We start from the raw sequence: 26,989 nt of genomic DNA, 5'->3' as shown, positions 1-26,989 counted from the left end.
AACCAGTACTGAATTAAAAATTATAACCTCTATTTTAATTGGCATTGACATTTTAAGGTGCTTTTAGTAAAATTTAGTGGTTACAAAGCCCAAAGCACTGGTAATTTAGCATAGGAGTATGTCATATTTGCATTTTAGGAATACATAATGTGATAAAAACAGAAGAGATGACAAAAAAACAAACAGTCCAACCAGGACTTGTTTATCTTTTCTTTTTTAGGGGGCTGCATTCTTAGATATGTATTACATCTATTATATTACATCCCACTGCATTTGTAATTGTAAAAAAAGTAATAATTACCTGTATGTGTTTGAAAAGGATACATTGATTTGATATACACTGAAGTACCAGAAAAGCTGGTACAACAGGGGACTGTAGCGGCTGGTGGTGGCTTTATAATGGACGGCATTTGTTTAACTGGCATTTATTTGGGGACAGTGGTAGCCTAGTGGGTAGAGCTTTGGGCTATCAATCGGAAGATTGGCGGTTCAAATCCAGGCTCTGCTATGCAGCCACTGTTTGCCCTGGCTTGCTCCAGGTGTGCCGTTCGATAGCTGATCCTGCGCTCTGACCCCAGCTTCCAAACAAGCTGGGATATGTAAAGAAAGAATTTCATTGTACTGTATACATCTGTATATGTATATATGACAGATAAAGGATGTCTTATCTTATCCAATTCAATAGGACCCCTGGTATGTCCACAAACATCTCTGACAGGTGACGTTACACCTGTTCATGTCCTGCATTCATTCTGATGGGTTTGGCCTCCTCCAACAGGACAATACGCCACCACACACGTCTAGAGACACCAAATTATGGTTAGAGGGACACTTATCTGAGTTTGGGGTTTTGCCATTACGACCAGTCAGATCTCAACCCTATCGAACACATCGGGATATTCAGCTAGCGCACCAGTACTGAGATTCCAAACTCCCAAGTTCGAACCTCAGTTCTGCTACTGGTCGGCTGGGCGCCCTCTAGCGGGCATAATTGGCAGTGTCTGCAGCAGACAAAATTGGCCATTTAGAGTCTGCCGGGTGGGTAAAAGACCGGACTAATGTGGGTGGTGTCTTCGATGCTGTGTAAGCACCTTGGTTAGTAGCCCGAGGCACCTTTACAGGAAGTGGAGGAGCACTGAGATCACTGTGTGGCTCTCCGTGCACGAATACTGGTCTCATGCGTGAATTCACCAAATGTGTGGGTGAATAAGAAGGGGTCAGTGAACTGTACAAGACCAGAATCTCCAGCACCAGAAGACGAATTGACTACACTAAATTGGGAAACAAAGAGATCCTGCACGTCACAATACAACAGAATTGTGGACGGCTGTGCAGGAAGTGTGCTGTTCATTGCCTTTTGAAGTCCATGCCCTGTATTTGTCCAGTCCTACGCTCCTGTGGGGGGCCTACCAAGTATTAGACTGGTGTACCGGTTTCTGGCACTTTGGTGTATACATTTGGATAAACAGAATCTCACTTGGTGTAATTTTGGTTAATATTTATTTTTTTAGAATATTTGGAGAACACAGTGCAACAGTGCAAGTGTGCCCTATCCCTTTGAGACATGATTAGCTATTTACACCTTTCCAGTCAGCTATATTATAGACATACCTTTTACTCCGCAAATAACAATACGGCAAATTGGCAGCTGAACAATGAGTATTTTTAGAACATTGTCTGCTGCAAATATTGCTATGAGGGCAAATGGATTGAAGCAAGAGTAAATCTAGAAGCTGCTTGTCCAGCAATCAGCGGTGCATAAAGAGGGTGACGTTAGCTGCTGAATTGGCAATGCTACTAATAGTTCTTTAACCAATTAGTAAATTGTCATGTTTACATTTAGTGTAGATATAGCTTAAACTTTGTTTAAATGGTTAGTAAAAAAAGGATTCAAAGTCTGGGACAGACAGGAGTCACTACAGACTTTATTACAGACTGGACTGAATAATGAAGAACTCCAGTTGCTTACCTTATTATTATTTTTTTTGCTAGTTATTGTTTTTAATTCAATTTAATGTTGTGGATGTATGATTTGTGTGGATTCTGTTCATTTAGGTTATCCTCCAGGCTGCCCAAGGAGAATTGGTCCCTGCTGGGTCTTGTTCCTCTCAAGGTTTCTTCCTGTATATTTACTAAAGGAGTTTTTCCTTGCCACTGTCGCCCTCGGCTTGCTTAACAAGGGGTTTTTGGTCTGTCGGTCCTGGATTCTGTAAAGTTGCTTTGACATTTACATTTTCGGCATTTAGCAGATGCCTTTATCCAAAGCGACTAGTCCAGTACCTTAACCACTAGGCTACTAAAGTGCTATACAAATAAATTTGACTGGACTTGGCACGATTGTTATTTGGATTGGCTAACAAATGATAGTAAAGCACGGTTCATTCATTCACACACACCTAGGGCAATTTGGTTTCTCCAGTTAACCTGACTGCCTGTGTAATCTTTTGGTAAAGCATTGGAAATGTAGGTTATTTATACATTTCAAACACTAATTTACACTTGCTGAGCACTTTATTTAGAACCTGTCTTGTAAGCTACACCTACCACAGATTCACTTTGTAAGTATACGCTTACTAACTGTGGTCTATTTGTTGCTGTGTCCATTTTGATAGCCATTACATATTAATGACATGGTATTGCGAATTATTCGGGGCAGCAGTGTTGTTGGGATTTTTATATAATGTTTACACTTATTGACCTTTTTATTAGGCACACATACACTGTTAGAACTGTTAGACTAGAGCTATTGTCTTATTTCATGCACAATGTATGTTCCAACAGCCAGTGAGTCCTTTGTGGGTTCTTTCTATTAATAAATACAAAACAAAGGGTTGACAGAGTGAACAAAGCAACAAATACTTATCATATAACTATAATTATTAATTGTACACCCACAAAGTGCATTTATACAATTAGTATAGCTCATAAAATAGCCAATGAATGTATATGCAAGACATATTTAGTGTATCACTTCCTAATAAAGTGATCAGTGAGTATGTATTAAATATTTTACACCAAATTAAATTTTTAATCTTAGTGGATTTACATTAATCCAAATGTTACATAGTTGGGCAACATAATCAAATATTTATAGATCCCTTTTAACGACTAGGATCATCTTTTCTTGGGATTTATTTTACTTAGTTTTATTTGGCATAAAAAGATTAATACAGCCATTTGTTTCTTTTATTTTAAACAAATGTTCCTATTGCTTTAAATACACCCATTTACATTTACTTTCATTTCATTTCATTACAGACAGGATGAACCCAAGATATTTCCTGTTTTGTCAGGTCAACTTCATTTCATGTGTTAATATACATTCATTCCTGCATTTCAAACCTGCAACACATTGTAAAAAAAGTTGGGACAGTAAAAGATTTACCACTTTATAATGTTGCCATTCCTTCTCATAACACCTAAAAAACATTTTGTGATGAAGTGTTTCAGGTTTTATTTTGTCCAATTCTTCCTGCACACACTTTCTGCAACAGTACGGGGTCGTCGTTTTCGTATTTTTCATGTTAATATTCTCCACACATTATCTGATGGGGACAGGTCAGAACTGCAGGCAGGCCAGTCCAGTACCCGTACCATCTTCTTCCACAGCCATGCCTTTGTAATGTGTGCAACATGTGGGTTTGCATTGTTTTGTTAAAAAATGCATGAACATCCCTGGAAAAGATGACGTCTTGAAGGCAGCATATGTTGCTCTAAGATCTCAATGTACTTTTCTGCCTCAATGCTGCCATCACAGAAGTGTAAATGACCTTTGCCTAGGGCACTGACACAGCCCCATACCATGACAGACCCTGGCTTTTGAATTTGTTGTTGATAACATTGTGTAGTGTCATCATGCCCATTTCTTCAAAAAAAGACCTGGAATGCTGATTCATCTGACCACAATACACATTTCCACTGTATGATGGTCCATCCTAGCTGTTCCAGACCCCAGAGAACCCGATGCTGCTTCTGGACATGGTTAACATAGGGCTTCTTTTTTGCACAGTAGAGTTTTAAGTGGCATTTGTGATTGTAACTCCATATTGTAGTACTTGACAAAGGTTTGCCAAAGTAATCTCTTGCCCATGTGGTTATATCAGCTATTGTTCAGTGGCGGTTCTTGATGCAGTGCCGTCTGAGGGATCGAAGATCACGGGCGTTTAGCTTAAGCTTGCACCCTTGGCCTTTACGCACTGAAATCCCTCCTGATTCCTTGAATCATTTCATGATATTATGCACTGTAGAGGGAGAAATTTGCAAATCCCTTCCAATCTTTGTTTTTAAACATTTCAATCATTTTCTCACACATTTGTTGACAAACTGGAGATCCTCTGATCATCTTTGCTCATCAAAGACTCAGCCTTTCCTGGATGCTGCTTTTGTACCAAACCATGATTACAATCACCTGTTGACATCACCTGTTTGGAATCACATCATTATTTAGTTTTTACCTCATTACTAGCCATAAATTGCCCCTGTCCCAACTTTTTTTTTGAATGTGTTGCAGGCCTGAAATGCAGGAATTGTTGTATATTAAGAAATGAATTGAAGTTGAGCAGACTAAACATGAAATATCTTGGGTTGGTACTGTCTGCAATAAAATAAAACTCAAAGTTAATGTAATACACACATTTATTTATTTACTCTTTAATTTTCATTTTCCATACTGTCCCATTTTTTTGAGGTTGTATTCATTTATTATAGTGGATAACTTAACTGGATTTAAATCATTTCACCCTTAAAACAACTAAACTGATAAAGCAGGCAGTGCTGTGGAAACATACAAGCATACAATCTTAACTACTATCACCAGCTTCTGTCTACAGTTAATGCGATATCACTCCAGGTGCATTCATTACTAAAGTCCTGGATGAATGAAAAGGAAGTACCTTTCTTGTGAGTACCATCCGATTTGGGGCCTTTGGGGTCTAATGAAAAAAAGATCAGGATTAAACATACAACAATCTAACAGCAATACGGTTAGCTGTTGTTTTATCTGCAGAAATAACAAACAGAATAGAAAAGAAAGTCATAAGAAGCATGGCCCAATCCTTCAGCTAGTTTACTGTACCATACACCAGCTTTTTCTTTTTTCATTTTTTTAAGTGTATGGCACTCCCGACTAAGGCCAACATACTTAAGGCAAGAGCAGGTAGGAAGGATGCACTTATTTGTCCAGATATCAGCGGGCAAGGAGAAAAGGCAATGCAGAAAAAATTAAAAGAGGGGTGTGGGGGAATTGCAATGCAGATCTCATTACAGGAGGCAAAGGTGGGTTAGCAAAATGCACTTACAGATGCAATACACTAGAGAGAGAGGAAAATGCAAAGACTACATGTCAAACTGGCTTCATTTCACATTTGTTTCATTGTTTATTTCTTTCTTGGAATATAAATTTAAAGAAAACCATTTGCATTGACTTTGTGTGATGCTTTTTTATGTAGTGTCTATGTAGTGTGTATTGTCTCGTACTTTCCTGACAGCCTTGAAATCAGTGTTAGGGATCTATCAGTTTTTTTCAAACATACTGTATTTTAAGCATACATGTACCATCTGTCTTTTGGTCTTGGGAACAAACACAGAAAGGTTTTAAGAACAATTTAAACAATTTGAAAATAATACAAGCAAGAAATATTATACTGGATTTTATATTAAATACTGTACAATATTATTTGTTTTACATATAAAATGAATTGGCCAAAATTATGTGTACACCTAAATACACCGACCAGGCACAACATTATGAGCACTGACAGGTGAAGTGAATAACACTGATTATCTCTTCATCACATCACCTGTTAGTTGGTGAGATATATTAGGCAGCAAGTGAACATTTCATTCTCAAATGTGTGTGTTAGAAGCAGGAAAAATGGGCAAGCGTGAGGATTTGAGCTGACAATGGCTTTGTACTGCAGTTGTAGCCTAGTGGTTAAGGTACTGGACTAGTAATTGAAAGGTTGCTGGTTCAAGCCCCACCACTGTCAGGTTGCCACTGATGGGCCCTTGAGCAAGGCCCTTAACCCTCAATTGCTTAGACAATATACTGTCACAGTACTGTTAGTTGCTTTGGATAAAAGCATCTGCTAAATGCCAAAAATTTAAATGTAAATTTGCGCGAGTTTGACAAGGGCCAAATTGTGTGGCTAGACGACTGGGACAGAGCATCTCAAAAACTGCAGCTCTTGTGGGGTGTTCCCAGTCTGCAGTGGTCAGTATCTGTTCAAAAGTTGTTTAAAAAAGGAACAGTGGTAAACTGGCGACAGGGTCATGGGTGACCAAGGCTTGTTGATGCACGTGGGGGAGCGAAGGCTGGCCTGTGTGGTCCGATCCAACAGACGAACTACTGTAGCTCAAATTGCGAAAGAAGTTAATGCTGGTTCTGATAGAAAGGTGTCAGAATACACAGTGCATCACAGTTTGTTTTGGCAGCAAAAGGGGGACCAACACAATATTAGGAAGGTGGTCATAATGTTATGCCTGATTGGTGTATAAGCTTAATAAATATTCCAATCCAAACGATAGACATTAATATTTAGTTGCCTCTGTGTTTGTGGCCATAAAGCTTCCACATTCCTGGGATACTTTCCACAAAATTCCACAAACTGTTGGAATGGCCTTCTTAAAGTCCTGACCTCAACCTTATTTAGAATATGTGGGTTGTGCTTAAAAATCAAGTCTGTCTTAAAATCAACACATCTGGTAAATTCAGTTTTGTCTGTTGTACTGTTGGTCACAAATCAATGTACGAAAGAGTCAAGTAAAAATCTTTACTGATGTAAATTATTTGACTTGTTTAACATACTTACACTGGTCGGTGGGAACCAAAATCATCAACCCATTGAGACTTGAATTTAAAATTACACCAAAAATCAAATTAGAGTAAAACAATAATTACACACTGATCAAATCTGCATGAATTTAATCACGACAGCTCATAATGTGACTCAGTAGTATGGCTGTATGTACTCCTGACAACATCTGGGCATGCTTCTGATGAGACAGAAGATGATGGCTTTGGGAAACTGCCTTCACACTCACATATAAGGCTGTGCATTGTCCTGCACCAGGAGGAACCCAGGACCCACAGCACCAGCCTAAGGTCTGACAATGGCTGTGAGGAATTATTCCTGGTACCAAACAGCAGTCAGGGTACTGTTGGCTATCACATGGAGGTTTGTGCGGCCCTCCAAGGATATGCCTCCCCAGACCATCAGTGACCCACCACCAAACCACACCACCGTTCAACACAGCATCTCTGCAGCTCTTTGGCTCTGCTGAGATTTGAACTCCAAAGTATGATCCACTGGCTGCCAAGCCATCATCAGGAATTTATTTCTCAGAACAATTTAGAGTTGTCATTTCACCTTCTGGCCCTTTTTGGATGTTGGGAGAATGTGTATACTTTGATTTTATAATAGAATATGTTAGGTAACTTTATACACAAGTAAGTCAAAACTTGCCTGGTAATGCCTATTCCTGAACAGCTGAGCATGTAACCTTCAGAGATTTTTAAAATTGTGTTCTAATAATTATGGCCCAAAGTCTAAGTTAAAGTGTCTCTGAAACATCAAGTGTTGGGGTGTTTACAGGGAGGAATGGCATACAGCAACAACAAAGATCTGAGAAGGGGCAAGAAACAAACCACTGATAGTCTTGGTGGCAAAGACTTATTGATGCATGAGAACAAGAAGGCTATGGTGTCTGGTACAAACCAACAAAAAGCATACTCTGGTCTTAAATTGTAAATAATTTTAATACTGGTGATAGGGAGTCACCACCTGCAGTGCTTTAAACCCCTTTGCGCATAAGGCATGCTAACTCCTGTCCAGTGTTGAAAGCACCTACAATGGGCACACATGCACTGGCATGGCTTGTCTGACTAATCCTGTTTTCTCCTAGATCATGTGGACAGCATCATTATGTCTGCATCATTTACTCATGAAAGTAATGATATCAGAAGGCAGCCCAATTACATTTATTAGATCTGTACAATTAATCAATGTTAAAATCCATACCAGTAACCACATTTCTGTTTTGATGGCATACCACATAATATCACACCTTACACATCTCATGTCTACAAACAGTAAAAGATGATTTCGTCTAATTTAACGAGTTACCAGTTTAAATTCTGAGTTCTTCTCTTTTTAATGCAAGTGGCCATACAGAATAGCCACTAGGAGGGAATATTAGTAAGTCTCCATCCCTTTCTTTCATTTGAGGTGGCGGAAACACTGATACAAGCTTTTGTCACCAGCCGTTTGGATTACTGCATTTCCTTATTGCACGGACTTCCCGCCAAAACCCTCTTTCCCCTGCAAACTATACAAATGCATCTGCTAGGGTCCTGACATTTACACGAAAGTTGGCTACATTGGCTGCCAATTTCCATGCGTATTAAATATAAAATACTGGTCCTCACTTTTAAAGCACTTCATGGCTATCTTACTAAACTCACACGTCGCACACCATCACACGGACTAAAGTCGTCAGACACAAATCAGCTTTCTGTACCTAGATTTAGGATGTCCACTATGGACGGCAGATCCTTCAGCGTTGCCGCCCAAACACTCTGGAACTCTCTGCCCTCGACTCGTCGCTCTATTTCTTCTCTTTCTGTTTTTAAGGTGTCTCTAAAGACCCATCTCTTCTCACAACATTTTCATTCTACTTCTTGAACTTATATTTCTAAACTATTCTCACACACTTCTGTTTGTTTTTGTTTTGTTTCCACTCTCTATTACTGTACAGCGACCTTGAGCTTGGTGAAAGGCGCTATATAAGTTGAACTTATTATTATTAAGTTTGAGAAAGCTAACACACAAGGACAAGAACATCCATCCACACATTAAATAAGCTGATATTAAATATATAATGAGAAAATAAATCCAGTCTTTGTAATCAAAGTAATAGAAACTTAGAGGTGACAGGAAATATTCAACCAATCCGTATTACAAAGCATTGTTTGTGCTTTTCAGTCATATTTAGCTTTATAAATGCTTGAGTTTGAAAAGAAACTGTGGAAAGTAGGATTCATTTGTTTGGTTGCAGACGTTAAATTATTTATTAAAGCTGAGCAGATTTTTTCTAAATGCTGAATCGTCAGTAGCTTGCACATTATTTTTTGTTTTTTTGGTCTTTCTTTATTTAAATGCTGAAATGTTTATTTCAGAATTTATTTGATTTTTCTTCCTAATATCATTCAACTTAAGTATCTTCGCTTTACCTTTTTTCACATTTAGTATGCTGACAACTTTTGCTACTGCATAGTTGTTGGCTGCAAAAAGTTTAATATACAGTCAGCTCCAGAATTACTAACATCCTTTGACGTAAAAAAAAAAAAAAAAAAAAAGTTTTCCGTTTCATACTCACACTGATCAGGAAGAAATGTATCTATAAATTATATTCCTTAATATTTTAATTATTGGAAGCCCTATCAGCTGTTATTAACAAGAAGTTCCTGACACATTTTCCCATAATATTTGACATTTTTAAGCTCTTTGTGTTCAGGAACTCCTAAGTAGTCATTTATGACTTTGTATTTTACTGGGGTATGAATATTAGATAGAACACATTCCGTAATGTTGAAAGCAAACAAATAAATTCAGACAAAAGTGTGTTAAAAGGGACAGTGGTAGCTTAGTTGGTAGAGCTTTGAGCTATCATTTTAAAGTTGAGAGTTCGAATCCCAGCTCTGCCATGCAGCCACTGTTGGGTCCTTGAGAAAGGCCCCTAACCCTCTATGCTGCCGGGGCGCTGTATAATGGCTGACCCTGTGCTCTAACCCCAGCTTCTAAACAAGCTGGGATATGCGAAATAAGAATTTTGTTGTACTGTACACCTATATATACAGTGTATCACAAAAGTGAGTACACCCCTCACATTTCTGCAGATATTTAAGTATATCTTTTCATGGGACAACACTGACAAAATGACACTTTGACACAATTAAAAGTAGTCTGTGTGCAGCTTATATAACAGTGTAAATTTATTCTTCCCTCAAAATAACTCAATATACAGCCATTAATGTCTAAACCACCGGCAACAAAAGTGAGTACACCCCTAAGAGACTACACCCCTAAATGTCCAAATTGAGCACTGCTTGTCATTTTCCCTTCAAAATGTCATGTGATTTGTTAGTGTTACTAGGTCTCAGGTGTGCATAGGAAGCAGGTGTGTTCAATTTAGTAGTACAGCTCTCACACTCTCTCATACTGGTCACTGAAAGTTCCAACATGGCACCTCATGGCAAAGAACTCTCTGAGGATCTTAAAAGACGAATTGTTGCGCTACATGAAGATGGCCAAGGCTACAAGAAGATTGCCAACACCCTGAAACTGAGCTGCAGCACAGTGGCCAAGATCATCCAGCGTTTTAAAAGAGCAGGGTCCACTCAGAACAGACCTCGCGTTGGTCGTCCAAAGAAGCTGAGTGCACGTGCTCAGCGTCACATCCAACTGCTGTCTTTGAAAGATAGGCGCAGGAGTGCTGTCAGCATTGCTGCAGAGATTGAAAAGGTGGGGGGTCAGCCTGTCAGTGCTCAGACCATACGCCGCACACTACATCAAATTGGTCTGCATGGCTGTCACCCCAGAAGGAAGCCTCTTCTGAAGTCTCTACACAAGAAAGCCCGCAAACAGTTTGCTGAAGACATGTCAACAAAGGACATGGATTACTGGAACCATGTCCTATGGTCTGATGAGACCAAGATTAATTTGTTTGCTTCAGATGGTCTCAAGCATGTGTGGCGGCAATCAGGTGAGGAGTACAAAGATAAGTGTGTCATGCCTACAGTCAAGCATGGCGGTGGGAATGCCATGGTCTGGGGCTGCATGAGTGCAGCAGGTGTTGGGGAGTTACATTTAATTGAGGGACACATGAACTCCAATATGTACTGTGAAATACTGAAGCAGAGCATGATCCCCTCCCTCCGGAAACTGGGTCGCAGGGCAGTGTTCCAGCATGATAATGACCCCAAACACACCTCTAAGACGACCACTGCTTTATTAAAGAGGCTGAGGGTAAAGGTGATGGACTGGCCAAGCATGTCTCCAGACCTAAACCCAATACAACATCTTTGGGGCATCCTGAAGCGGAAGGTGGAGGAGCGCAAAGTCTCGAATATCCGCCAGCTCCGTGATGTCGTCATGGAGGAGTGGAAAAGCATTCCAGTGGCAACCTGTGAAGCTCTGGTAAACTCCATGCCCAGGAGAGTTAAGGCAGTTCTGGGAAATAATGGTGGCCACACAAAATATTGACACTTTAGGAACTTTCACTAAGGGGTGTACTCACTTTTGTTGCCGGTGGTTTAGACATTAATGGCTGTATATTGAGTTATTTTGAGGGAAGAATAAATTTACACTGTTATATAAGCTGCACACAGACTACTTTTCATTGTGTCAAAGTGTCATTTTGTCAGTGTTGTCCCATGAAAAGATATACTTAAATATCTGCAGAAATGTGAGGGGTGTACTCACTTTTGTGATACACTGTATATATATATATATATATATATATATATATATATATATATATATATATATATATATATATATATATATATATAAGTTTTTTTCATGGCTATTACAGTCCCTTAGGAACCTGTGAGATGAGCTAGGAGAATCCTCAAGAGAGGATGTGGGAGCCTGAGGGAATGTGGAGAGTCCCATCAGATTCCTTGCTCTTCATTCACAAACCTCAAGGGAGGTTAAACAAAGTACTAGATGTATGGGTGTCAGAAATTATGACATGTTTTTATTACAATGATTTATCGATAGGGTGGCACATGGTCTCGATGGGTAGCACTGTCGCCTCACAGCAAGATGGTCCTGGGTTAGATTCCCAGGAGTAGCGTTCCAGGTCCATTCTGTGTGGAGTTTGCATGTTCTCCCTGTGTCTGAGTGGGTTTCCTCCTGGTGATCTGGTTTCCTCCCACATCCCAAAGACATGCAGTCAGGTTAATTAAAGCTACTAAACTGCCCTAAGTGTGTGTTTTTGTTGGTGTAGTTTGATGACTGGTGACCTGTCATGGGTGTTTCCTACCTTTCACCCAGTGAATTAGACCTATTGTGACCCTAAATAGGATAAAGTTGTGGTAAAACACAATGAATGAAATTAGATTTTTAGTCTTGGTGACGCAGCAGTGCAATACAGTAAAACACAATTGCATTTGAGATACACCTATCAGCCATAACATTATGACACCTCCTTGTTTCTACACTCACTGTCCATTTTATCAGCTCCACTTACCATATAGAAGCACTTTGTAGTTCTACAATTGCTGACTGTAGTCAATCTGTTTCTCTACATACCTTTGTAGCCTGCTTTCACCTTGTTCTTCAATGGTCAGAACTTCCACAGGACCACCACAGAGTAGGTATTTTTTAGGTGGTGGATCATTCGCAGAACTGCAGTGACACTGACATGGTGGTGGTGTGTTAGTGTGTGTTGTGCTGGTATGAGTGGATCAAACACAGCAGCGCTGCTGGAGTTTTTAAATACCGTGTCCACTCACTGTCCACTCTATTAGACACTCCTACCTAGTTGGTCCACCTTGTAGATGTAAAGTCAGAGACAATCGCTCATCTATTGCTGCTGTTTGAGTTGGTCATCTTCTAGACCTTCATCAGTGGTCACAGGAAGCTGCCCACAGGGTGCTGTTGGTTGGATATTTTTGGTTGGTGGACTATTCTCAGTCCAGCAGTGACATTAAGGTGTTTAAAAACTTCATCAGCGCTGCTGTGTCTTATTCACTCATACCAGCACAACACACACTAACACACCACCACCATGTCAGTGTCACTGCAGTGCTGAGAATGATCCACCACCTAAATAATACCTGCTCTGACCATTGAAGAACAGCATGAAAGGGGGCTAACAAAACATGCAGAGTAACAGATGGACTACAGTCAGTAATTGTAGAACTACAAAGTGCTTCAATATGGTAAAATGGTCAGTGAGTGTAGAAACAAGGAGGTGGTTTTAATGGTAGGGCTGATCAGTGTATACAGAGTAATACAGGTGAGTGGAACAGTGGCTTGGTGGGTAGCACTGTCGCCTCAATGCATAAAGATCCTGGGTCTATAGGTAAATGGGTGTGTGTATGTGTGTCTGTCATGCAATGGACTGGTGCCCCGTCCAGGATGTTACTGTGTGCCTTGCGCCCATTGAAAAGCTAGGATAGGCTCCAGCGCCCCCCCCGCCGACCCTAATTGAATAAGCAGTTAAGAAAGTGTAAGAAAGTGATACAGAGTAATGCAGGTGGCTTATCTAAATCCTCTTTACATTTATTTTGAAGAATTGGCCACATGGTAACGACATTAAACAATATAAGAGGAAAACAACCCTAATTTCACTTCTCAACCAAGAGTGCCAATAATTCCAGAGCCGACTGTATCTGTGATGCCAGGCATATTTATCAACATGGTGAGGAATGAACTCTCTCTGCAGGAGGGATTCTTATTGACTGCTGTAATCCATCTGTGTAACTTGCAGAGGAACTGAATCGTAAAATGAACTGCAATTACTTGGCGTAAACATGAAGCACAGCAGACAGCAGACTTAAGCCCTGTAATGAGAGACATTTTTCCTTCCGCCGAGCTACATGACCAGAAATCCCTGATGCCCACGTAATCCTGGCATTCAAAGAGGCTTATCCTTTTGTGAGCAGGATCTGTATGAACTGTTTAAGCCTCAATACCACTGACCCTGCTATGATTGTGTGCTTAAGGCTCCATATCATTGCCAGTCAAAAAAAGCTAAATCCCTTTATGATGGTTAATTAGTAGCAATATGGAAGAAAAACTGTTAACCTACTTAAAAACAACATCCATATGAAGCAGAACTTAGGCTATGACAACTAGTCCAGTGGTTCTCAGCCTTGGGTCCTGTTGCATTTAATTGGAAAGAGTAAAATAGAATCACAATTAATGGGATGGGAAATTCAATAGACTGTTGTCAAATATATACACCAACCAGGCATAACATGACCACTGACAGGTGAAGTGAATAACACTGATTATCTCCTCATCATGGCACCTGTTAGAAAGCGCCAACAATGGGCATGTGAGCATCGGAACTGGACCACGGAGCAATGGAAAAAGGTGGCCTGGTCTGATGAATCACGGTTTCTTTTACGCCATGTGGATGGCCGAACCATGGGGAACACATGGCACCAGGATGCACTATGAGAAGAAGGCAAGCCGGCAGAGGCAGTGTGATGCTTTGGGCAATGTTCTGCTGGGAAACCTTGTGTCCTGCCATCCATGTGGATGTTACTTTGACACGTACCACCTACCTAAGCATTGCTGCAGACCATGTACACTGTTTCATGGAAACGGTATTCACTGATGGCTGTGGCCTCTTTCAGCAGGATAATGCGCCCTGCCACAAAGCAAAAATGGTTCAGGAATGGTTTGAGGAGCACAAAATCGAGTTTGAGGTGTTGACTTGGCTTCAAAATTCCCCAGATCTCAATTCAATCGAGCATCTGTGGGATGTACTGGACAAACAAGTCCGATCCATGGAGGCCTCACCTCACAGCTTACAGGAGTTAAAGGATCTGCTGCTAACATCTTGGTGCCAGATACCACAGCACACCTTTAGGGGTCTAGTGGAGTTCATGCCTTGAAGGGTCAGGGCTGTTTTGACAGCAAAAGGGGGACCAACACAATATTAGGAGGGTGGTATAGGCATAATGTATAATGTTATGCCTAATCGGTGTATATATGAAGGTGCAAAATGTATTAATTCTTGTTTTACGTTGTACAAATATAGAAAATATTTAAGTAAATATTTAATGCATCTTTGTATTTATGTTTTTATTTATTCCATAATTATAGTAATATATGTATTATTTGCATACATAAATTATCTGCATTTGTAGTTCCAGATTCGTCGGCCAGTGGGAATAATGAGGAACTGTGAAAGATTTGATTAACACATTCTTCTTCATTATGAATGAGGAGACGGCTGCTGCACACAACAAATGATTCCAGTCTGCATACTTAAATTGCCACAGTTTTTACTCTGGATGCCCTTTCTGAAGCAATCCTCCTTATTTTTATCTTGCCTTAGTAACGACACTGAGAGTGTACTGACAAGGCCATTCCCTATCCCTCTGATGTAGCCAATCATGTCTGTGTATACGCCCGACTAACCAGTAGCATAGCTGAGATTCAAACCCCAGATCTCAGCAGCAGTGGGCTAGAGTGATATATTGCTGCACCATACGAGCACCCTGGAGTAAATCTAAAATATTATACACAAGAATATGAAAAATTCTGTGTATTTTAACGTCATCTTTACACTGAGGACAGGATTGGTAGTTACAGGTTCAATGTCAAACACAGTCACAGGTAATTTTGTATCTCCAATTCACCTCACTTGCATGTCTTTGGACTGTGGGAGAAAACCAGATCAACCGGAGGTAACCCACAAAGCCACAGGGGGAACATTCAAACTCCACACAGAAAGGTCCTGGACTGCTCCACCTGGGAATCAAACCCAGGTATTACTTGACAGTGCTGCGAGATGACAGTGCTACCCACTGAGCCACCATGCCGCCCAGTCATATGGTAGAGCCTTGATGATGCCATGGGCATCCATGGCCAGAACCCTAAAATGTAAATGGCCTGGCACTTTGTGTAAAAGGAATAACTTATAACATATGTGCTTTTGATCAAAAAAATAATAGCCACTCTCAGGCAACCATTTGTATGTACGTAGTATGTACGGCACCCCTCTCCACTTACATGGACCTGCCCAATGAAGTAGCAATAGCTGCAGATCTTAAGAATGTGGTGGCTGAATTTATATAGATTTAAGGTAATACAAGTTAACAGGATATTTTGAAACTGGGAAGAAAATAAATAAATAAATAAATAATAATAATAATAACTGTCACGAATCCAGCCTCTCTGTGCTCCTGGAGCTCATGTTTCATGTATGTACCACGCCCCTGTCTCAGGGAGGTTGGGGTGGCTTTGTTTATAGCTTCAAGTTGACGCCCCTTATGATTACTGGACAATAGCTAATGATCCACAGCTGACGGCTTTGTCCTTGACTAGGATGATTACTTTGTTCTTGACTTTGGTGGTTATGTTTGGTAGCTTGCTCTAAAACTCTGTTATATGGGTTATGGTTTTATTCTGTGTGTTGCAGTATCATGTCCCCCTGTTCCTGGTATGACGTCCTCCATTGGGGTGTAATGTCCTCTCTTTTGTGACTATGAATGTGGCCACCCTAGTCACGTTTCATGTGGTAAGCATTTAGCTTAGCGGTTAGCATAAGCTTGTGTATCCCTGTCTTGTCTATTGTTATTATAAATAAATCTTTGGTAACATCTCTGTGTGTGTCTGCCCTTGTCTACTGTCTTGAGCCCTTCATTATAATAATAAACCTGAATACAGACATTAACACACAAATAAAGCATTTATTAATGTATGTCACTGTGCTATTTGAACTATTTCATATTTTCAGATTATAATTTTACCACTACTTTACCCTTGTCAAAGTCACAGTGGGTTTACAGAGGAAAAATTAAACCACTGCACAATTTATTACTTTGGGTTACCTCTAATTTGGTCAGATCTGCTCATTTATAATCCAAATCATAGAACCATACAGATAGGCTATATACAAACCAACATCTAAATTCCCAGTTGTGTGTGAAACCTGTACTAACGCTCATTAAAGAATTTCCCATCAATCCCATTAACGTCCCATTACCAGGTGCAAGATATCATCTAAATTTACATCAATCTTCATTAGCACTTCATGAATCTTAAATCATCTCTACAGGTTCAAAAGGAAATGAGGAGGAAATAAAGAGATTAAAACACACACACACACACACACACAGGATACAGTAATATTTAAATATATTTTTGTTCTAATAATTTATGCATTTTCCGCTGCTGGGGATCCCAATTGCATTCAAGGAGAGTATATTTTCCTGCTCCATGCCCCTTCTGACGAGTGTGCAGTCCTTTAACCACTTCTTTTTCGCCTGTGCTTCCGTGGATTCGCACATGAGGCTCATACACTTCTGGACAAGCACCTCAGTCTGCTAACCAGGGTCCTTGCACAGCATTTGAAAACCCCACCCACTTATTCCGTCCTTTTCCCACACAGCAGACTCGGTGGCCAATTTGTCTGCTGCGACACTGCCAATTGTGCCTGCTAGATGGTGCCCAGCCGACCAGTAGCAGAGCTGAGATTTGAACCAGGGTGCTCAGACTCTCAGCACTGGTATGCTAGCGGAATCTCCCCCAATGTTTGAATATATATTTTATTTTATCTATTGTTTTATTTATTTTTTATAAAAAATCATTTTCTCCCGATTTTTTTGCGCGTTTTTTTCATGCTTCCTCTTTACTGGTGCTGACCCCTGCCCCGATTGAGAAGAGCAAACTGACACACGCCCCCTTCGACATGTGAGCAGTAGCCAACTGCATCTTTTTACCTGCGCGAGTTCATATGCGATTAGCCCTGTGCACGGAGAGCCACACCCTGATCAACATTATTCCTCTCTCTGTGCAGATGCCATCAATCAGTCAGCAGAGGTCATAATTGCATCAGTTATGAGGTCCCTATCCAGCTCCGTCCTTGGATGAACAACAGCCAAACGTTGTTCATATAGCCACCCAGCCCAGCTGGATGGCAGAGCTAAAATTCTATACAATGTATTTTACCGCTGAGTGCCACCTGAGCGGCATATTTGAATATGTATTTATTAACTAAAATGCCAAGTAACTAATGTCCACTGTTGCATACTCTAAGCATCATGGTAGCTTGTTTACAGATCTGGAAAAAAGGGGGTTGTCGTTCTGGTGGTAGGACAGCAAAGTGGTACAGGAAGTACGACAGCATAGGGCATCACAACCCATGATTTTTTTCTAAAATTTGCTGCATCTCTTGCTGTTTGACCCCCCTGCCACTCACAGCTACTGACAAAGTAAACAAAGAGACCACAGAGACTACAATTACAGCCACACAACATCATTTACCAATAAAATGCTGGTCTGCACAACTGTCTCATCATCTCAGAAATTCACCCAGTCTGTAGTCAAGGCTATATGCATAGCTCTAATTACATAAGTCTGCCCAGAGGGAAATATCGAACAGAATTAAATCAATTTTGTATGATGCATACTCACAGGGGTGACACACAGCAACAGCAACATCAACTAACACACTGTAACAAGTCTAGTTACAAGCTAGTTCCATGTTTCTCACATCTACAAACAGGCTTCTTACTTTTTTTTCCATTAGGTAAAATAAAAGAGCTAATTCACCTTTTTATCACAAGATAACATTAAAGTTCAAATATACAAAAAGCCCAAAAAGTTGAGATAGTGGGAAATGCAAGTAAAAAGTAAACAAGTAACCCAAAAGTAACCTTTATTTTAAAGGTAAAACCATTAGCCACCTCCTTGTTTCTACACTCACTGTCCATTTTACATTTTTACACTTACCATATAGAAGCACTTTGTAGTTCTACAATTACTGCCTGTAGTCCATCTATTTCTCTGCATGCTTTGTTAGCCCCCTTTCATGCTGTTCTTCAATGGTCAGGACTCTCCCAGGACCACTACAGAGCAGGTATTATTTAGGTAGTGGATCATTCTCAGCACTGCAGTGACACTGACATGGTGGTGGTGTGTTAGTGTGTATTGTGCTGGTATGAGTGGATAAGACACAGCAGCACTGATGGAGTTTTTAAACACCTCACTGTCCCTGATGGACCGAGAATAGTCCACCAGCCAAAAAAAATTATCCAGCCAACAGCGCTCCATGGGCAGCGTCCTGTGACCACTGATGAAGGTCTAGAAGATGACCAACTCAAACAGCAGCAATAGATGAGCGATCGTCTCTGACTTTATGTCTACAAGGTGGACCAAGTAGGTAGGAGCGTCTAATAGAGTGGACAGTGAGTGGACACAGTATTTAAAAACTCCAGCAGTGCTGCTGTGTCTGATCCACTCATACCAGCACAACACACACTAACACACCACCACCATGTCAGTGTCACTGCAGTGCTTAGAATGATCCACAACCTAAATAATACCTGCTCTGTGGTGGTCCTTTGGGGTGGTCCTGACCATTGGAGAACAGGGTGAAAGCATCCTAAAAAGATATGTAGAGAAATAGATGGACTACAGTCAGTAATTGTAGAACTACAAAGTGCTTCTATATGGTAAGTGGAGCTGATAAAATGGACAGTGAGTGTAGAAAAAAGGAGGTGGTTTTAATGTTATGGCTGATCAGTGTAGGTTAGAACAGCTTTTTTCTAAAAACCATCGACCTATATTTTTGAGATTAACACAGGTCAACCAAGGAGTAGACATGGCTTAATCAAGATTATTTAAATACGGCTTATTTTTACCCAAGTATTTACACTCAAAGTAAGCTCAACCATTGAGCAGACCATTAACGGGTTAAGCTTATCTGAGATGGACTGGGGTCTGACGATTACACCTTTACAAAATGGAAATAATGGAACACCTTGTTCTTCTGGTCAAAAAGAAACACGACCATCCAGACTGTTACAATGGCAAAAGCCATAAATAAAAAATTGTTCTAGGTTCTAGACTAAACTGCCTGCAGTAAAGACCTAGTTTTATGGAATGGTGAGTGCCTCATGACACAGGCACCAGTTGATACCCCACCTGAGATATTAAGAATGAGCCTAATTGTAAAAGGTTTAACCAAGGCAGAACAAAAGTGTAGCTACAGATTTTGGCGAAAGGCAGAAAACACCTTGAATAGGTGGCCAGTCCATTAGAGGGCAGACACACACACTCACACTTGGGGCAATTTTAGTAACTCCACTTGGACTGCATGGAAAACATGCACACAGAAAGGATCATGGCCATCAGGTTGGGGACACTGGGTGAGTTCCCAGAAATAAAGACTATGCTAAACCTGTAAGTGAAAGAAAACCGGAATGGACCGAGTGATCCAGCATCACAACATAAGAGAAAAGCAGGTATGCCAACCAAGAAGCTGGTAAAGAAGACAGAGAAAAGCCGTGATATATAGAAAACCTTCCACCTGAAGCAAAGAGAGATATACAGATAGACAGAGACAGTAGTAGCTCAGTGGTTAAGACACTGGACTAATAAATAGAAGGTTGCTGGTTCAAGTCTCACAGCCAAGTTGCCACTGTTGGGCCCTCAATTTCTCAAAATGTATTCAGTCGCTTTGGATAAAAGTGTCTGCTAAATGCCACAAATGGAAAATGTAAACACAACTGAGCTCTCTAGCCCCATCTTCTGACCTAACTAGGCAATGCAGAGGGATAGAAGTTGCAGATGATTGACAGCTTTGATGAATTGACAAATCAACATGCTTCTGGGCCTCCGTGTCCCCAATTTGCAGCCAAACTGGCCACACAGAGGGACACGACTCATAATGTGAAGCAGCTCTTTTGGCAGCTGCCACCACGTTATATAAACATGAACTATTCTGACCCCAGCACATGTTTTCTCACTCTTTTGGTCTATCTATGGTGAGCTTGAGCCCAGAGAACTTAGCAGCGTTCCTGGATATAATTCATGTATGTGATGTATAGCCTTCTCTTTACACAACAGGGTTTCAGATTGCATTTCTTTATGCAGTAGTGGAACTGTGTTAAGTAACTATGGGTTCTCCAAAATACTCCTGAGCCAATGTGGTTATATACACATACAATTTACATACACAATTACAAGTGTGTGTGTGTGTGTGTGTGTGTGTGTATACACGTCACCTATAACATTAAAACCACCTCCTTGTTTCTACACTCACTGTCCATTTTATCAGCTCCACTTACCATATAGAAGCACTTTGTAGTTCTACAATTGCTGACTGCAGTCCCTTTAAATTGTAGTTTTTGACAAGAATGGGATTCAACCCCATGTATGCAGAGCACAAGAGATAAACAGTCTATTGCTTTAATTACACGGCCACCTTCTCTAAACCTGTCACTTTTATTGTCTTATCTTCTTTATCTTCTTTATCAGTTAAATAAAATTTTAATAGAACTAGCAAATGACAGGCCGCTCAAGTGGTGCAATGGTAAAACACGCTAGCACACCAGAGCTGGGATTTCGAATACATCATATCGAATCTCAGCTCTGCTGGGCTGGGCGGCCACATGAACAACGACTGGCTGTTGTTCACAGGGTTGGTAACTGGTGCAATTACGACCTCTGCTGGCTGATTGATGGCGCCTGTGCAGAGTTGGGGAATAATGCTGATCAGGGTGTAGCTCTCCTTGCACAAGGCTGATCCGCATATGATCTTGCCTCGTGCAGGTGAAAAGATGCAGTCGGTACTGATCACGTGTCGGAGGGGGGCGTGTGTCAGTTGCAAAGCTCCTCAATCAGCAGTGGAGGGTTGTATCGGTAGTGGTGAAGCGTAACGCAATCAGGGTAATTGGATACAACTAGATTAGGAAAGAAAATGGGAGAAAAATTCGGAGAAAAAGAGGAAAAACAGATGTTGCTGTTTTTATCACATTTTATCACAAATTTAACAACTTTTTTTTTAAATGGTGGTAGCTAGAAATATGAATTTAGAATTCACTTGAATGGTTATATCCATAGTGGAACCCAGAGAGGATCAGTCTATTTTTTTTCCACATGCTGGTACATCCATAGCTTTAGGCAATTCTCATATATTCCATTTCTAATTTTTTCTCCAGTGCTTGCTCTACTACCACATTAGCCGGAGCTGTAGTGAAGTGCTCATCCACATCAAAATTTAGAAAAAAAATGACAGTGTGTATTTGGGAGCAACCTCAGGCTGAGGACACCCTCCCGAGTTCACGATGAGATAGTGTGTCAGTTCCCTCGCTGTAGGATTTTTTTAATTTTTTTTTTTTTTCTTACGTCGTGCTATAGCAGAGGAGGACTGTGAGCGCTTCCGGCTCAATTTGCTCATTCACCACAGAGATGACAGCCATGACAGCCCATTGACTTTCATAATGTGTGCTTATGTGACCATGGCTGCCTCCCAGCTCTCAGACAATGAAGTAAATTTCATTGTTGTGTAGGGTCAGTGTGAGGAGCCGGTAGGGTTTTGTACAAATAATGTGTTTCATTTTGCTTTATTTGATTATTTTGTCCTATTTTAATTAAATAGTCTAAGAATAAAATAAAAAACACTGCTAGATTATTACAAAGGCTAACACACTGCATTGTACCTTTAGATCTAGTGTCCCAGTCAGAGAACATACACTGTCTACAGACCAAACTCCAATTAAAATGTTTTATGTTTTATGATTAATGAGATAAATTATTAAATATGCATGCTCCTGACCATGAGCTTGCTGGACATCACAAGTCACTCTGCATAAATGAATTTTTTCCAGTCATGTTAGATACATGTTAGATAATGGCTGGTTTTGCAAGATCATTTTAATTGATTATAATCATGTTTTGTAAAGTATAAAATACCATAATAATTCTGTGTTCTATAGACCAAACTCCTTGTTATATAATTAATGAGACAAATTATTAAATATGTATGCACCTGACCATTAGCTTGTTGGACATCATGGTCCAAAGTCATCTGCATTTTTCCCAATTTATGTCTAATCTGTCCAATAGGGTTGACATCAAGGCAATGCACAACCACTGGATCTCAACAAACTCACCAAACAACGTCATTATAGACCTTGCTTTATGCTTTGTATGTGTTCATGCTGTCACAGGAAAGGACATTCCCCAACCTGTTGTCACATGGTTAGGAGCATCTAATTTATTTAGTATGATTTATTGTATACACCTGTTAGAAACAGGTGTGGCTGAAACACTAGAACTCAATAACTATGAGGGATGTCCATATACTTTCGGCCATATAGATGCTAAAGGAATTGCCAGCTACATTCATTCATTCATTGTTTGTTTACCACAGCTTTATTCTATTCAGGGTCACGATGGGTCTGAATCACTAGGTGAATACCCCAGGCAGATCGCCAGTCTATCACAGGGCAAACATACACACACACACACACACATACACACTCATACCTAGCGGGTCTTTAGTATCTCCAATTAACCTGACTGTATGTCTTTGGATTTTGGGAGGAAACCCACACAGACATGGGAAGGACATTCAAACTCTACACAGAAAGCACCCGGACTGTTTCACCTGGCAATCGAACCCAAGACCTTCTGGCTGTAAGGTGACAGTGCTACCCACCGACCCACTGTGCTGCCCAAATTGCCATCTATAGTCATCAAAACAAAAATACACCAGGATTTGCATTAAAACTAAGTGCTGTGCCGTCCACTAATTCACTCATTACATGATGCAAAAAGGACACCAGTACACTGAAACACTGCCAAGAAAACCAGTTTGAACAGCAAGTCTATTCCTGAACAATTTCTTTTAAATGTGTTAGTGAAAAACTGTTCTCAGCTGTCTAATCATGTTAGAAATTATTGTTGGTTTTGCAAGATCGGCTTTTTGTAAATTACAAAATACCATCCGAATTTGGTATAGTCTACAGACCAACAGTTTATAGGTTTTTTATATTAAAAATGCCTTTTTTGATTAGTAAGATATTACTTTTAATAAACTGCAATCAAAGATAAGGGAGCTTAAAAGGTTTAGGAGCACAGCTTAGAATGTCAGAATGCATTCATCCAATGCAACAGCACAACATTTCTGCATCCAGTACAAAGAAACAGCACCAAGAGCAGGATTAGGACGCACGCCATCACAGAAACAGCGAGACCTTCAGCTATCAGAGCATTCAAGCGGATTAAAAAACATCACAACAAACATTTCTTTCTCACTCAACACTTTACACTGTACCTACCAGCACCTGCACTATTACAAACAAAGCTAGGTCTGCTAATCTCTAAAATATGTAAAGGCAAGATCAGCCATAACATTAAAACCACCTCCTTGTTTCTACACTCAATGTCCATTTTATCAGCTCCACTTACCATATAGAAGCACTTTGTAGTTCTACAATTACTGACTGTAGTCCATCTGTTTCTCTGCATACTTTGTTAGCCTGCTTTCACCCTGTCCTTCAATGGTCATGACCACCACAGGACCACCACAGAGCAGGTTTTATTAGGATGTGGATGATTCTCAGTACTGCAGTGACAATGACATGGTGGTGGTGTGTTAGTGTGTTGTGCTGGTATGAGTGGATCAGACACAGCAGCGCTGCTGGAGTTTTTAAATACCGTGTCCACTTACTGTCCACTCTGTTAAACACTCCTACCTAGTTGGTCCACCTTGTAGATGTAAAGTCAGAGACGATCGCTCATCTATTGCTGCTGTTTGAGTTGGTCATCTTCTAGACCTTCATCAGTGGTCATAGGACACTGTTGGCTGGATATTTTTGGTTGGTGGACTATTCTCAGTCCAGCAGTAACAGTGAGGTGATAAAAACTCCATCAGCATGGCTGTGTCTTATCCACTCATACCAGCACAACACACACTAACACACCACCACCATGTAAGTGTCACTGCAGTGCTGAGAATGATCCACCACCTAAATAATACCTGCTCTGTGGTGGTCCTGGGAGAGTCCTGACCATTGAAGAACAGCATGAAAGGGGGCTAACAAAGCATGCAGAGAAACAGATGGACTACAGTGAGTAATTGTAGAATTACAAAGTGCTTCTATATGGTAAGTGGAGCTGATAAAATGAACAGTGAGTGTAGAAACAAGGAGGTGGTTTTAATGTTATGGCTGATCGGTGTATACTGTAAGTGTATGTTACATATGGAGCTATTAGACAAAGTGTATCAAGTGGTCGGCCAGTGGTCGGTTCAATCTTCTTCTAGCATAAAAGTTCAACCTTGGAAACTAACTTCTAAATACTAAATTTTGCTTTTATTAAAAAAGAATAATTGATATAATGATGATGAATTCCAAAACTAGGCATACATATCCCTTACAAGAGTGTTTAAACTATTTACTTCAACTTGATGATTCTATTGGTAGATTAGGTAGGTAGGTAGGTAGATAGGTATGTAGGTAGGTAGGTAGGTAAGTAGATAGATAGATAGATAGATAGATAGATAGATAGATAGATAGATAGATAGATAGATAGATAGATAGATAGATAGATAGATAGATAGATAGATAGATAGATAGATAGATAGATTTTAATTAGGTAGACTGATCAGTCATAATTACCATTGTGTATTGGTCATGGATAAGGAAACCTCTGACATGCATCTTTCAGTACCTCTAGTTTTGGGATTGGGGCCATTTCCAACACTGTCAGTTCATTTCCCCAGCACTGAATCAGGATAAAAAATATAAGCCTTATACAGGAATGTAGCCAGCCAAAGAACAGCCTCATAAGGAACAGCCTTCAAATAAATAGCCTCTAAAAGTCATAAACAAAGGGATCATTTAAAAAAAAGAAAAGAAATTAAAATCCAATTTCACATGCTAATGTTATGTCATGCTTCTCTGCACTGAAATGTGGACATAGCTTTGCTGTTCCATTCACATGCAAATGCGTTTTTAGTAATTCTCGTCAAACTTTACTAGGCACCACAAAAACTCACAGAATGCCTTTCTTAAATCAGATTTTAGAAGAAAAAATCTGACACCTTGTGTTCTAGAAGGAAACCCAGTAAAGCTTGAGCATTTCAGCGGATGGTGGAGACACTTTGGATCAATAGAACAATTGATCACTTGCTTATGTGGCTTTTTCTTGACCAGTGATCAATGGTCGGAATGCACTTACTCAATATGCAATTTGGACTGAGTCCCCAGCTCTAAAAGACACATGCCCAAGCATTTCCATCTACTCAATCCAAGCCACTGCTTGGCTACATTCCTGCGTTTTTGCCAGTCTCCTCAGGGTTAAACCTACCTTTAAAATTAGGTCTGATTCTTGCATCGTACCCAGACACTTTGCCCATTAGTTTGTCCAGGAATTCTGAAGGGGGCATGGGGGAGGCAGCTTTCCGCGCTGCTGCTTGCTGGGATGCTGCCAAGCTAAAGAATAAGAAAAGGGGGAGAGAAGAAGACAGGGGTGTTATGGGATGCTTACACTTCAACATAATTCAGCATGTAAAAACGTTATAGTATAAGATTCCTTTATTGATCCCCATGGAGGAAATTCGAGTATAAACATAAACCCTACCAGCATCAACAGTAGTATCATCGTTATCATAATGATACCAGCATCAAGTTGTGTCTACCAACATTTTTAACAATTATATACTGTAATTTAAATCAGACCCACAAATATATTCTACTTACATGCAGTTTACAGCTAATTTTAGTTGTTAAATACAATTTACCTTTTAGATACAAAAACACAGTCTATCATAATTCAGTAAATAAAAGTCACATTTAGTAAGTGTTCCTCACTTATGTACTACTGTATAGTTACCAGTGTATATATATATATATATATATATATATATATATGTATAGTATTTTAGTAACTAGCTAAAAAAGACAAAGTAAAACAATCCCTGTATCAATGTTCATATTGTCTCATGCTACATTATTAGATTAGTGGATTTAATTGATGGCATGTATGTATGTATGTATGTATGTATGTATGTATGTTTGTTTGTTTGTTTATTAAGATTTTAACGTCATGTTTTAAACACACTTTGGTTACATTCATGACAGAAATGGCAGTTATTTGTTACAAAAGATTCCTCAGTTCACAAGTTTTAATGTTAAGTCATGGACAATTTAGTTTGTTTATTATTATTAGGATTTTAACGTCATGTTTTACATTTTGGTTACATTCATGACAGGAACAGTAGTTACTCATTACACAAGGTTCATCAGTTCACAAGGTTATATCGAACACAGTCATGGACAATTTTGTATCTCTGGTTCACCTCACTTGCATGTCTTTGGACTGTGGGAGTAAATTAGAGCTCCCGGAGGAAACCCACACAGACAAGGGGAGAACATGCAAACACCACACAGAAAGGACCCAGACCGCCCCACCTGAGGATCGAACCCAGGACCTTGTTGCTGTGAGGTGAC

General features: G+C 40.0%; 1 protein-coding gene across 1 annotated transcript in view; it reads right to left on the bottom strand.

Moving 5' to 3' along the window:
• glra1 (glycine receptor, alpha 1) overlaps nucleotides 1-26,989 on the bottom strand; it is a 118,348-nt gene that overhangs the window by 71,399 nt on the left and 19,960 nt on the right. Inside the window, exon 2 of the mRNA XM_063000607.1 lies at nucleotides 25,848-25,972. Coding sequence (XP_062856677.1) covers nucleotides 25,848-25,972 — 125 coding nt within the window. The remainder of the gene's footprint in view (nucleotides 1-25,847; nucleotides 25,973-26,989) is intronic.

The sequence above is a fragment of the Trichomycterus rosablanca genome, chromosome 8 (assembly GCF_030014385.1).
Source record: "Trichomycterus rosablanca isolate fTriRos1 chromosome 8, fTriRos1.hap1, whole genome shotgun sequence".
Taxonomy (NCBI): Eukaryota; Metazoa; Chordata; class Actinopteri; order Siluriformes; family Trichomycteridae; genus Trichomycterus; species Trichomycterus rosablanca.
Note: the sequence above shows the minus strand (reverse complement) of the source record. Positions and strands in the feature narration are given on the sequence as shown.